Consider the following 12146-nt stretch of genomic DNA (forward strand, 5'->3'; position numbering starts at 1 on the left):
AAAAAAAATCTGATCATGTATTCTAGTTTTTTATTCCAAAAATATCATACTGGGGTGCTTTTAATAAACTTCTTCCAAAATTATTTGGAGCAAAAACCAAGTATTTCTAAACAACTTTCAAACAAGGCTTGCTCTCAGTGGTTTGTTTTGGGACTTGCCCTTTAAAGATATCCTTTTAGGAACAAAAAGTGGGGTTTTGGCTGGGTGATTTCTAGATACTTAAAATGTTGACTAATAGTTTTAGGGTGTAAGATGTGGAATAGAAGAAGGCCATTTGCAAACTCCTATGTAAAGAGCATGGGCAGATATTCCCTTTAAAAACACATACACAGAGCTTCCCTGGTGGCGCAGTGGTTAAGAATCCACTTGCCAATGCAGGGGACACGGGTTCAAGCCCTGGTCTGGGAGGCTCCCACATGCTGCGGAGCAACTAAGCCTGTGTGCCACAACTACTGAGCCTGCGCTCTAGAGCCCGTGAGCCACAACTACTAAGCCCACGTGCCACAACTACTGAAGCCCACGCGCCTAGAGCCCATGCTCCGCAACAAGAGAAGGCACCACAGTGAGAAGCCCGCTCACCGCAACGAAGAGGAGCCCCTGCTTGCCGCAACAAAAGAAAGCCCTCGTGCAGCAACGAAGACCCAACACAGCCAAAAATAAATAGATAAATAAATTAAAAACAAAACCAAAACCAAAAAAACCCCACACACACAATGTGTGTGGGGAGAGGTGGGCAGTATATGGGAACTCTCTGTACTATTTCCTCAATTTCTTTGTAAACCTAGAACTGTTCTCAAAAGAAAGTCTATTAATTAAAAAAAAAAAGACACAGACACTGGGATTATAATAAAATGTGTTGCCATTTGGTTCTAATCTCTAGTCAGCTAGGTAGTGGTGGTGGCTGAAAGAGTTTAAAAGTGATGACAAAAAACGTACTAGGAAACTTTCAATCCAATGTGAAAGGAAGCAGGTAAAGTCAAAACAGGAGGCCTGGCATGAACTGGAGTGACCCTTGTTTAACGTGACTCCTGCACGTTGACATGCAGGCTGTAGCCAGCAGATGGTGCTTGGTGCTTGCGAGGGATAGAAAATCTAAAGTATCTATTCACACAAGATTATGCAGTTAACCAATCAAAGGGAACAATTTGTGGGAGAGAAAGAATTTTAATCAATGGGTTAAAAAACTCACATAACAATGCTGAACATAATATATGCAACATTGACTTCCAGGTAGTACATGAGTTGTTTTCTCTATGTGGGAACACCTCACCCTGAGCAAACCTGATATACCCCAGTCAGACTAATCATTGAACACTAGAAAGCTTTGACACAAGACTTTTAACATAGTAAACTCCCAGAATACGTTTAAAACAGAGTTTGCACTTTTAAAATTGATTTGCACATAATTTTAGAGAGAATATCTATTGGTTAAACTGAGGTATATCTGTGTTGTAGTTTCACGAGTACACACTTCAATTTCTGGTAAGGGAAGCTTTTGGATACATCACAATAAAATTTCATTTTATGAAAAAATAATTTAGTTTGTGAGGTATGCATCTTGAGAGCATGAACACAGTGTAAGCACCTGGGGTGAGGACAGTGCATGATGAACACACAACACAGAATACCACAAATGAACGTAATTCCCTAGCATACAAATCCCTTCGTTACAAAATGTGTCTAACCCAAAACACAGCAAGGAAGCGCCTGTGTGGCATGGCCCAGGCACCCTATGGGTAGGTGTATATGTGCAAGGATGGGTATACCACCGCAGTCGTACGGCCTCCCTTTGTGGCAGGATATCTGTTCCTGGACCAGTTTGGCTTCGTATCTGGAGCTGGCTCTTGGCTGGGGTTTGTGTTTCTCTTTGGAGAGCATGATACTGTAAATCCTGGCTTCTCTCTCTGTGCAAACAAGACATAAAAGGTGAACCACTTGATGCTGCAATTCCTGAAGTTATAGTTAGGGTTGGTGCTGGTTTCGCAGGAGTCGGTGAGAAGTATTTGCATTTCCCCTCAAATACCAAAGTAGCTGGCGTTGTTACAGGGCAGGCACCAATCAAGCATTTGTCCTAGTCCCTCTGATAGCCAAAGAAAGGTCCATGGGCAATATTTTAATTGCCCTGAGAAGTTTAGGGACTGCATTTTATAAGCTGTCTAGAAACATAACGCAAAGGAAGAGAAGAGCTTACTTTACAAGCTGGGAGACTGTCCCATTTTTTAAACTCTGCTTATCTGACCTGCCACGGAATTTAAATGCCTACATCTCTGTTACAGAAACATTAAATTAGAAATTTAAAGAAAATGAAGTAAAAGTAAAGGTTTGGATGGCATTCGTCTACTACATTGTGTCCAACTGAATCCCTGGTTACATGTTACAGCCTAGCTTGCACGTTTCAGTGGTAGGATATGGTTTTAGCCACCCACAGATACCCTGCAGTGGATGCTGTATGAGGAAAGAGGACAGTCATCACTTATCAGTGTGTCAGGACAGAATCCTCTTTGATTTGACTTTATCTACATCTCTCTTTTCACTGCTCTGTTTCTGTTGTATCATGGTGGTTGGACTATCTATCTTGTTACCCCTCCTAGAGGATCACGGCCTTAAGGGAGGGCTCATGTCATACAGTCTTCAAAGGGCCCCACACATAGTAGGTCTTCCGTAAAATACTGACAGGTAAATGAGAGCATCATTTTGAGACCTGCCAAGCAGCAGACTTGGGAAGACGGCAGGGACTTCACCTTGAGAGAATCATCTATTCTATACCTAGTGCACCTACAGTAATCCAGTGGTCCTCAATCTTTGCTCCACCCGGACACAGGTGAACAGCACTTTCCCGCAGACACAATCAGGGCTATTTGAAACCACAGCTCACCAGCTGTTTCTTTACTTCTTTTTCCTCCCTCTCAGGAAAGAATATGCAAGTGCAAAGGAGCAAGAGAGATGTTATTATAGGGATAAATAGGAATTCATTCTAACTTATTATTTTAAAAAAGCAAATCGTTCACAAACCTTGGTACCGAACCATCACTGTAACAGTGGATGTGAAACACCCCTCACAACTGATGGTGGCACCCTGGTTTGTTAACACCTCCTAGGGTTCAGAACCACTGCGTTCACCATCACTTTGTACCTGAAATGTTGCCATGGATTTACAAAATAATAGCTGCCTAACAAATGTTCATTGAAATGAAACTAAATTCTCCGCGGCAAGCTTTCAGCCCTGGGTGGGCTTCCTCCATCCTGCAGTACTTTGTGGGCAATGCCCCTGGCTGGTCAGGTGTTTTGTAGCCTGAGAGTGCAGACTATGTTAGATGTTCACCTCAGCAGAACAAATCCAAGGAGGTGATACTGTGTGGACTGCAGATCACCACCCCTCCAAATCACATAATACATTTGAAAAATAAATTAATTGCTGGCATATATATACATATATTAGGTGAAATACCTGCATTCTCTCTTTATTCTTAGTCAAAATCAAGGTGGTCATTTTTGATGGGCCCAGGGAGGTGCCTTTGTCTCTTCCATTTAACTAAAATAAATGAACACATTCTCACTAAATTTTCCACTTGGACAAGTGTGATTATAGAAAACACACAGAGTAATTTTTATTCATGCATGTTGATTCATTATGATACTCTAACATGAAAAGAGAGGCAGAACACAAACAAATAGTAATTTGAAGAAAAGAAGGAAACTAATACTTATTGAATGCCTACCATATGCCAGGCACGTCACACACGGTTTCACATTGAATATTCTCAACAACCTTATGTGTAGATATTATTACCCCAACATTTTAGATGCAGCAACTGAGCCCCTGAGTTAAGTAACTCACAGAAAACTACATAGTGGGGATGGAATTTGAACTCAAGACAGACCCCATAGCTTGTGCTCTTGCCATTATTACACTAGACACCGAATGGCCCTCAATACTGAACAGAGATGGCTGTGCTTTGTGCGGGCTCCTCCGTGTAATGCGGTGGGACCTTATTCTATCATCCCTAACCACAGGGCAGCATTCCACACGAGGAGGGCCTCATGCACCCTATTTGGCTACTATTGTACCCAAACCTATTTTTATACATAAAAGAATCAAGGATTTTATAGCCACACTCCAAAGTACTAAAAGTTGGGTGAACTTGTCTCCTCTGTTTCCTACTGCATCCTACTCTGTATGTAGCTTCCTGCTTACTTGTTAAAATACCCAGCAGACCCTAAGGTCCCTGAGGCAGGGATAGTGTTTTGTTCAATGTTGCACTCCCAGCATCCAGTAGACAGCCTGGCGTGTAGTAGTTACACAATACAATTTGCTGAATGGATGGATGGATGGTTAAAGCAGCCAGCTCTTATGTTTTGGGTATAAAATCACAATTCACCAATATGGGATATCAGACTTCAGTGGTGTCTAATCCAAAGCAGTGTCAGTGTCCCCACCAATTTTAATGTTCCCCTGCTCCCAGTGGTACTGACAGTAAGAGTGACAGAGGGCTATTGCACTCTTCACCCTCTGAGAGAGACGTACTAATTGGAAAAATCAGAGACTCTGTGTGACAAAAAGTCAAGAATGGAACAGAATAGAGAGCCCAGAAATAAACTCATGCATATATAGTCAATTAATTTTCAACACAGGAGCCAAAAATAACCAGTGGGGGAAAAGACTGTATCCTTAATAAATGGTGCTAGGAAAACTAGATATCCACATGCGCAAAAGAATTCAACTGTACCCCGTCTTATACCATACACAAAAGTCAACCCAAAATGGATTAAAAATTTAAATTCAAGATCCCAAACTGTAAAACTTTTAGAAGAAAACATAGGGGGTAAAGTTCTTGACATTGGCAATGATTTTTTGGATTTGACATCAAAAGCAAAGACGATAAAAGCAAAAATAAACAAGTGAGACTAAAACTGAAAAGCTTCTGCACAACAAAGGAAACAATCAATAAAATGAAAAGATAACCTATCGAATGGGAGAAAATACTTGCAAACAATATAATCCAGCCTTAAAAAGGAAGGAAATCCTGCCATTTGCAACAAAACACATGCACATGGGTGGAGGGCATTATGCTAAGTGAAATGAGCCAGACAAAGAAATGCTGCATGGTATCACTTATATGTGGAATCTAAAATAAACATCCAAACTCATAGAGACAGAGCGTAGAACGGTGGCTGCCAGGTGCTTGGGATTGGGGAAAATAGGGAGAGGGTGGTAAAAGGATACAAACTTTCAGTTACGAAATGAATGAGGTGTGAAGATTACCATGTATAGAATGGTGCCTATAGTTGACAGTACTGTGTTGTATAATTTAAATTTGCTAACAGAGGAGGACTTAAGAGTTCTCAGCAAAAAAAAAAAAAAAAAAGTGAATATTTGTTTGAGGTGAAGGTTGTGTTAATTAACTAAACAGTGACAATCCTTTCTCAATGTGTGTGTATATATATATATATATCTCAAATCATCATGTTGTACACTTTAACCATACTACCAAAAAAAAGGTTTTTAATAAATTTTCCATGAGTGAGTAAAAAAAAACAAAGGTCAAGCAAAAATACTACCTCATTCAACCTTGGTTTTTCATTTTTCGTCATTGAAGAACTGGTATTCTCTGAATTTTTGAAAAAAGCAGGCTGCTTTTGCAGAGTAGAAGCAAACCCTGCCCCTTCCTAGAAGGATTGCAAAGAGAATATTTTTCAGTTGCTCTATTACAATTAATCAACTCATAATTGACCCAATTCACCCAAGAGTAAAACTCCCACCTCTGAAAGCGTTTTCATCTTTAGAAAGCAGGGGGTATGGTGTGGGCGTGGCAGGCAGGAAGGAGGTATCCAAGTGTCCTTAGCCTGGACCAGGCCTGAATTCTCAGCCACCTGGAATCTCTGGTCTAGTTCTAGGCACCACTTTTCCATTACCATCTCCTTCCTCTGGAAATCCAGACTTGGAAACCCAGACTTGCTATGCTAGAGTGTAGTGGAGGATTAGTGCGCTAAGCTGAAATCTGCTTAGGGATATCCAGAGGACCCATGGGAGAGTTCTGAAATCCAAATAGAAAACTTCACCCTGCCCCATTTCCCATTCCCTTTCTGGTTTAGAGTAAACCTTAACTCTTTGTCCTGCTCCCTCTGTAGAAAACTCTAACTGGACAGTAGAAGTAGGCAACAGAGCTTTCTTACTGGGGCATCTTCTGTTAACTTTGTCTCCTGCATCAAATTACTTTTCTGATACTGTTTGTTTCGCTGTTTCCTAGACTGAAGTGGCTTCCTTTTTTTCTTCTTATACATCTTCTTCTTCTGATTCAACTATTCCAGAAAGTACAGAGAAATTAGCCATTGAGGATTCCAGTGGTACGCCCACCCACATGTAGCACTCTTTTCACACAACACTCAAGACGCAATGGCTAACCCAGTATGTGTGCCCTCACAGTGTTGAACTGTTGTTGGTTTGGAGAATCAAAAAACAGTTCAGTTACCTCATTACCAGAGACCCCTCCCCACTTAACACCGTCGAGATCCCCCTATTATAGATATACTGCCAAAGGGGCACCTATACCAATAAACAAATATCTGTGATATAAAATTTGAAAGCACACTACTTATGGCAATATTGGCAGGTACAGATAATACTGATTATTAGATGTGTGCTTAACAGATAAAGTTTGGTTGTGACCATAGGGTGGCTTCAATAATTAAGCAAATGAAGCTCAGGACTAATTTTCCAGGTACCTATGGTGTGGTGAAGCTTATACTGATGCTGCTGTAAATCCAGCTGAAGAAACTGTAGGGTCCAGTCTGATATGGCTGGTTCCTTCTGACACAGCCTTAAACTCACCCTATGATGAAGATACTTCTTAATGCAACTAGGAAATCAGGTGCCCAGTGAACCACAACAAACATTTTGCTGTTTCTAAAGCTCTTATACCATCTATGTGAAAAACAAGTCTGTTAATAGATGGGGCAGAAGAAAAATTACTTAATATATGGAAATATAAAAAAACTACCTAAGACCATGTAAACAAACATTTTTTAAAAAGTATGGCTCATTTGTGGGACTCCCCTGGTGGCGCAGTGGTTAACAATTTGCCTCCCAGGGCAGGGGACACAGGTTTGAGCCCTGGTCTGGGAAGATCCTACATGCCGTGGAACAACTCAGCCCGTGTGCCACGACTACTGTGCTCTAGAGCCCGTGAGCCACAACTACTGAGCCCGCGTGCCACAACTACTGAAGCTCGCGTGCCTAGAGCCCGTGCTGTACAACGAGAAGCCACTGTAATGAGAAGCCCGCACACTGCAACGAAGAGGCACCCCCGCTCGCTGCAACTAGAGAAAAGCCCCTGTGCAGCCAAAAATAAATAAATAAATTTATTTTTAAAAAAAAGTATGGGTCATTTTTTAAAAAAATTTTGTTTATATTTTATTTATTTATTTTTGGTTGCGTTGGGTCTTTGTTGCTGCGTGTGCGCAGGCTTTCTCTAGTTGTGGCGAGCAGGGGCTACTCTTCGTTGCGGTGCGCGGGCTTCTCATTATGGTGGCTTCTCTTGTTGTACAGCACGGGCTCTAGGCAGCAGGCTTCAGTAGTTGTGGCACACGGGCTCAGTAGTTGTGGCGCAGGGGCTTAGTTGCTCCCCAGCATATGGGATCTTCCCAGACCAGGGATTGAACCCGTGTCCCCTGCATTGGCAGGTAGATTCTTAACCACGGCGCCACCAGGGAAATTCTGGGTCATTTCTAACAACCTCTATCTCTTAACGTGGGTTTCACTTTTAGTTAAACTTTTTTTCCCCACTTTTAATTAATTTTGGAATAAATATGGAGTTCTCGCATGTTTCCCCCCTAGATTTAAAAAAGAAAGTTATAAAGGACAAAATGAAAGACTCCAGGGCAGGGTAACCAGTTAGGATGTTACTGCTATATTTTCTGCAGATCTTGGGATAGTTGAAAATTCTTCCAAATTATCCAGTAGTGTCATGCTTTCTTTAGGCTGCTACTTTCTGGGTGCAAGAGTCTCTATAATCTTACCTCATCTGCTGTGTTCAGTAGGTGAACAGGGAGACCATCTGAGAAGGAGCTGTCAGAACCACTGGTGCTGTTTCCAAAAGGAAAGGAAAAAGGGAAATACCTGTTATTAATGTCTAGGATGTAAAACGCCTAGCAGACCAGCAGCATGGGATTAGGACACCTAGTCTGCTATTTGCCCTCATTGTCTGTGTTTCAATTACTAAGAATTCTTGATAAGCATATCCATTCATTCATTCTGAACACCTACTGCATGCCAGGCAGTGCACAGGAAACAGAGATGAACCAAGTGGCAAAATAAACACTGGCCGGATGGGCAAAGCTGCCCTTGGCAGTGATTGTGAGAGAGTGTAGGGTTCTTAATGAGCGGCCCTGGAGAACAGCAGGGGACTGGGATTTGTCTGAAAGCAGGGGCTTTGTCTCGTTCATACCTGTCTAGGCACTACCAGTTCAGAGAGCAAGGATCTGACTGGGTACTCTTCAAAAATGTGTTGAATACGCAAATAGATATATTTAATAACAAAGAATCTGTAGGTCAGAGATTAGGAGTATTACTTTTATCACCCCAATTCCCCCTTCAAAAGTTTTGGAGCACATCTAGATTGATCTAAAGTCCTCCCCACAAACTGTCCCCTCCCCTTTTCTTCAAAGGCTAGGAGGAATGAAGACACAGATAATCCACCCTTTCTTCCTTCATCATGTCCTTTGCTTCTGTGTCATTATATTTTCCCCTTTCCTGGGGTGTGGTTGGCTAGAACTGAAAGCTGCACTCTATGACACGTCCTCCGTATATGAAAAAACGTCTTAGGCACAAAACTCAAATCTCCTGGGAAAAGACAGCACTTCAAACCACTCTTTTGCTCAGCACTTTCATTCTGCTCAGGCCCCCCCGCCCTCCCATCAGTGCACAATGAGGAGCCCCACAGCAAGGCAGCAGGAAGAAAGCCCTCTCTTCTCTGATCTAATTCCCAACTCCCTGTTCTCACAAGGCTTTTCCAGTCTGAGGAGGAGCCTTTGAGGCCACTAGATAATAGCCTCTGAAGTCCCTTTCGGAGGTAATAGAAAACTTTAACAAATGGGATAAAAAACATTAGACGCAGTATACCCCAGATGATGTCGAAAATCATGTATGTGCACACAGACAGAGCAAACTCAAACTGGGCTTGCACACAAGTCTGCTTTTCTGTGTAACCGTGTGAATGGATAGGAGGAGCCCCATGGAGGCTGGTGCAGAGGTTGGCAGATTGGTTTCAATAACTCTTAACTAAATGCCTCAGAGTATCCCTGCTGAGCCTGTCAGAATGCAGTCAGGATGCTTCTGAGTTGGTCCCCCTGGGCCCTATATGTATGACTTGATATGCGGGGGGGGGGGCATTTTGTTTTTGAGGCTGAAAGTGAAGAGGGTTTGATGCAGTGGTCCTGGAGAGTTAGGCAAAGGATTCTGGGAGAGTGGAAGAGGCGACGTGGTGAATGGGACACCCTACCTGGGCTGCTGGTCTGGTTCAAGGTTCCTAAAGAGACATTTGGGAGACTCAGCCAGCAGAACTACTTTAGGACCCAGAATCAATGTGCTACATAGAGTGGGTGGGCGAGCCATCCCCTTCCCACTTTCTACCACAGACTACAGTGCAGTCTCTAGCAGAAGGCCGCCATGCCCTGACCAGAAACCTTCTGACTGGGGACAGCTGGGGCGGTAAGCTCGAGTAGCAGGTGTTCTGGCACACCTGTGAAATAACCACCCCCTACCTGGGGGCTTCCTAAAATAGCTGTGGAGACTATTAGAGTGGGCCCGAGATCCTACATACTAAATGAATTCAACAAATATTTATTGAGCTCTCCCTATGTGCCAGGTACTGTTCTAAGTAAATGAGATACAGAGATGAACAAAACAAAGATCTCTGACCTTGTGGAACGTACACCCTAGTAGGGGGAGACAGGCAATAAATAACAGACACAACAAAGACATAAGTTATATAGAATGACAAATGATACAGAAGGTGGTAAAATGCTATGGAAAAAAGTAGAGCATGTAAAGGGGTTGAGGAATGGCAGGAGGGTGAAGGCAGGGGAGCAAGCTGCAATATTAGAGTAATGAGGGTAGAGGCCACACTGAAAAAGCTGGCGCTTAAGCAAAGACTTGAAGGGGGTGAAGGAATTAGCATTGTGAATATCTGGGGGAGAGCAGTTGGAACTGACAGTGCAAGGGCCCTGAGGTAGAGCGGGGAGGCCAGTGTAGCTGTAGCAGTGTGTAAGAGGGTGAGGGTGGAGGTCACAGAGGTAGCAGATGGCTAGATCCTATAGCCTTGTAGGCCACTGTAGGGTCCTTGACTTTGTATCTGAGTGAAGTGGTGAAGCCACTGAGGTGTTTTAAACAGAGGAATGACACGATCTGATTTACTTTAAAAGAATCACTCTCCTGGTTTTCTTTTGGCCGTGCTGGTCCCTTCCTAGTCTTATTCGCTGGCTCCTCATGGTCTCTTTAACCTCTTACAGCTATGGTACCCAGCTCAGACTCAGCCCTCTTTTCTACTCTACCTGCACTTACTCCCTTGGGATATCTGCCACACTTAAGGTTTAAATATCATCTATCCATGACTCTCTCCATCAGACCTCTCTACACTGAACTCCAGACTCATATATCCAACTGCTTATTCCATATCTCCATTTAGACATCTACTAGACACCTCAAACTCAACATGCCCAACACTAGATTCCTGATCTTCATCACCCCCCTAACCTTCTCCACCCACTTCATCTTCCCCAGCTCAGTTAAAGGCAACTCCATCCAACCAATTATAGAGTCATTCTCTCTTTCTCTCATACCCGATATCCAATCCATAAGCAAATCTTAATGTGTGAAACTTCAAAATATATCTAGAATCCAACCAATTCCCACACCCCCAAACACTGCTACACCCCTAAGCACCATCACCCTTCTTCTGTATTATTGCAAGAGCCTCCTAATGAGTGTCCTGCTTAGACCCTTCCTCTTTACAATCTCTTTTCCACATAGCAGCCCCAGTAAAACCTAAGTCAGGTCACGATACTTGTGTACTTAAAACCTTCCAAAGGCTTTCCATCTCCCTTGAAGTAAAAGACAAAGGCTTCACAATTGCCTACGAGGCCCTACACAAACCGCCTGCCCATCTCCCTAACGCTTTCTAGAGCCTAGAAGAGAGGCTGTCAAAGATCAGGCACTCAATACATAGTTGTTGAAGGAATGAAGTGCATTTAAGGGTGCCATGATTTATTCAATATTTTGCACCTGAGGTTCAAAACCAACAAAACAACAGAGCAGGCAAGACAATTAAAAATATATATATAGAACCCCTACGGTTTTTCTTTGAAATGAAGTTTGTTACCTGGATTCAATGTCAGACAAAGAGATGTCACTCCAGCTTCCTTCTAAATCCATATCTTGTCCAAGTTCTTTGAATTTCTTATGGATCTCCTGTTGTAAGAGCTCTTTAAGCTCTGCTAGACACTGCATGAACTATGGAAGTGAAAAAAAGAACTATTTTTGATTATTCATTTAGTTATTCATCAGATATTTACTAAGTATACGCTGAAAGGCACTTTATTTATTGCTGGGGACATAAAGATGAGTAAGCTGTAACCTCTGCTACTAAGGACATGTTAACAATAAGTTACAGGAGCTGTAAGAACAGACAGCAGCATTTTTAGGGCAGAATATCAGTGAACACTGCTTTAGTCACTTTTCCCTGGCTAAAGCCAATAATACACTTCTTGAACAATGCAGAGGTCAGATTTATTTTATTTTTTTGAGTAGGGAAAGTTAGAATGGGGTTGTTCAGAATTTGGCCTATGGCAAATCTGATTTAACAGGCCCTATGTTGAGGTCAGAGTGTCTTTTAAGTATTTTGTAATTGAACAGTTGCATCCAGAGTGGTGCATGTCATGTGTTCCCAGGGCCGACATTTCAGAGGGGGTATGAGAGACGAGTTAGAGACCATGAGTACACGCTCCCTTTTAAGAAGGCGAGTGGTGATGTGAAATAGAAATAATCTCCTGGAGCAACAAGGCTAAAGGAAGCCTTCATTTGTATTTAGGATGGGGGCAGCTTGAGAACATCTGCAGTTGAGGGGAAGAAGAAAAGGAGAAAACTGAGGGCA

General features: G+C 42.6%; 1 protein-coding gene across 1 annotated transcript in view; it reads right to left on the reverse strand.

The window, feature by feature from the left end:
• Positions 1–1193: 1193 nt before the first annotated feature.
• Positions 1194–12146, reverse strand: part of AGBL2 (AGBL carboxypeptidase 2) — a 41364-nt gene continuing 30411 nt past the window's right edge. Inside the window, 6 exon segments of the mRNA XM_082660700.1 lie at positions 1194–1904; positions 3449–3532; positions 5560–5667; positions 6175–6300; positions 8017–8083; positions 11376–11506. Coding sequence (XP_082516826.1) covers positions 1731–1904; positions 3449–3532; positions 5560–5667; positions 6175–6300; positions 8017–8083; positions 11376–11506 — 690 coding nt within the window. The 3' untranslated portion in view covers positions 1194–1730.

This window comes from Grampus griseus (assembly GCF_964374135.1).
Source record: "Grampus griseus genome assembly, chromosome: 8".
Classification (NCBI taxonomy): Eukaryota; Metazoa; Chordata; class Mammalia; order Artiodactyla; family Delphinidae; genus Grampus; species Grampus griseus.